Genomic DNA, 1,553 nt, shown 5'->3' on the forward strand with positions numbered 1-1,553 from the left:
AAATGTAAGAAGTGTGGTACACAGTCAGATATAGATCAACTTCAGTCAGTTCTAGAGGGCGGTAAACATTCTGTTGGATTTCTTATTAGTGAACGCTTTATCAATCTTCCACCACAACTGGCACTGCCACTTCATAAAAGTTTACAGTATGTGCTACTATATTATTGATTTTTTTTTATTTATTTAATTATGTATGTTTAAATATATAATTGTTTAGAACTGTATTAATTTGAGACCACCTATGAGACCTGAAAATTTAGGGTGGTCTCAGGGTCCAGTCTCCAATTAGAGGGTAAGCTTTCTGTCAAAAGATTGTAGATTGGTTGTTAGTACTCTGAAAAAGTAGTATTGAATTAAAGGGGTCTTGGGATTAGAGGCATCTCAAATTGGAGGTTAAATTGTATACAAATAATTATTAGGATATTTTTTATTATTTTGTACTATATTTAATTTTTATTATGTCTACTGTATTATTAAAAACAATTGATATTTTGCATGTTGCTAAGTAAGAATTTTATTTTATGTTCTGTTTGAAAAAGACTTTACTAATTAAGTTAATTTTTTTCCAATTAAAATTGTTTTAGTGGTATGTTATATAAATTTTTATTCTTTTATATGGTTATTACAACTTGTGTGAGGTCAACATTTGAAATTAATATTACTCCAGTAGTTTTGTGGTTTATCTGCAGTAAAGTTTTAAATTGAAATATGTGTTTATCTTTTTAGAAAAGATCTTGGCTCAGCTTCACATAAAAGTCCGAAGTTTAATTTTGATTACTATTTAATGATCAGTAAGACATTCAAAAATCCAGAGAGCTCAACATCAAAGAAATCCAGCAAACAAGGCAAAGAATCGACAAATGAAATTGCACTCTTTTCAAATGCGGAGGAAGAATATTTTCATGAGGTAACAACTACTTAATTTTTAAGTTTAAATAAAGATTATATCAGTACTGTATTGTCTAATTCATTACATTTATTACTTAGCCTACGACACTTGAACCGTTTCAACTCAGTTTCAAGCCTTGTTTGCAGACAGCTCAGATAAGACCGCTTGTGTGCACATATAGTTTAGTGCACAATTAGACTTATGAGAGAAAAACAAATGTGCCTTGCCCATTGTGGGGTTCAACCCTCTGATGCCTGCCCTTTTCGAACCACTCCCACAACCTGTGCCCAGGATCGCTGCAGATTGATGTATGGCGATATCTGTTTTTGACAGAAAGTCGAGTGGTTGAGCGGTAAGGCAGGGGTGCCACGAACTACAGCCTTAACTTAGGCGCTGATTTGAGCCAAAACTCGCACAGGGTTCGGTTTGTAATATCTTTTCGTATAAGGACTTAAAATAGAGGTACAGTGTATACATCTGGCTGGTTTGCACTTTAAAGAACCCATTGCCTTCTTTCAGAAGAGTAGGGGGCTACCCCGATGCTATGGTTCATTTCGGCCCATTATTGTGCAATGATGTGAACACGAAACTACTTGACGACAGCAAGGTAGTCACGGGCCACGCGCATACGCAATCAATCAACTCAAGGGTGCTGCGAATTATA

General features: G+C 34.8%; 1 protein-coding gene across 1 annotated transcript; it reads left to right on the forward strand.

Annotated features, from left to right (window-relative positions):
- Window positions 1-3: 3 nt before the first annotated feature.
- LOC117116630 (protein BCCIP homolog) lies at window positions 4-1,492 on the forward strand (the record flags this gene model as incomplete). The annotated part of the gene is made up of 2 exons (XM_033260703.1): window positions 4-146; window positions 727-1,492. Coding segments are annotated over 2 exons (339 nt in total), but the record flags the coding sequence as incomplete, so codon positions are not given.
- Between the last annotated feature and the right edge of the window lie 61 nt (window positions 1,493-1,553).

Source organism: Anneissia japonica, unplaced genomic scaffold, assembly GCF_011630105.1.
Source record: "Anneissia japonica isolate Jap-2015-1 unplaced genomic scaffold, ASM1163010v1 scaffold52660_len1553_cov136, whole genome shotgun sequence".
NCBI lineage: Eukaryota > Metazoa > Echinodermata > Crinoidea > Comatulida > Comatulidae > Anneissia > Anneissia japonica.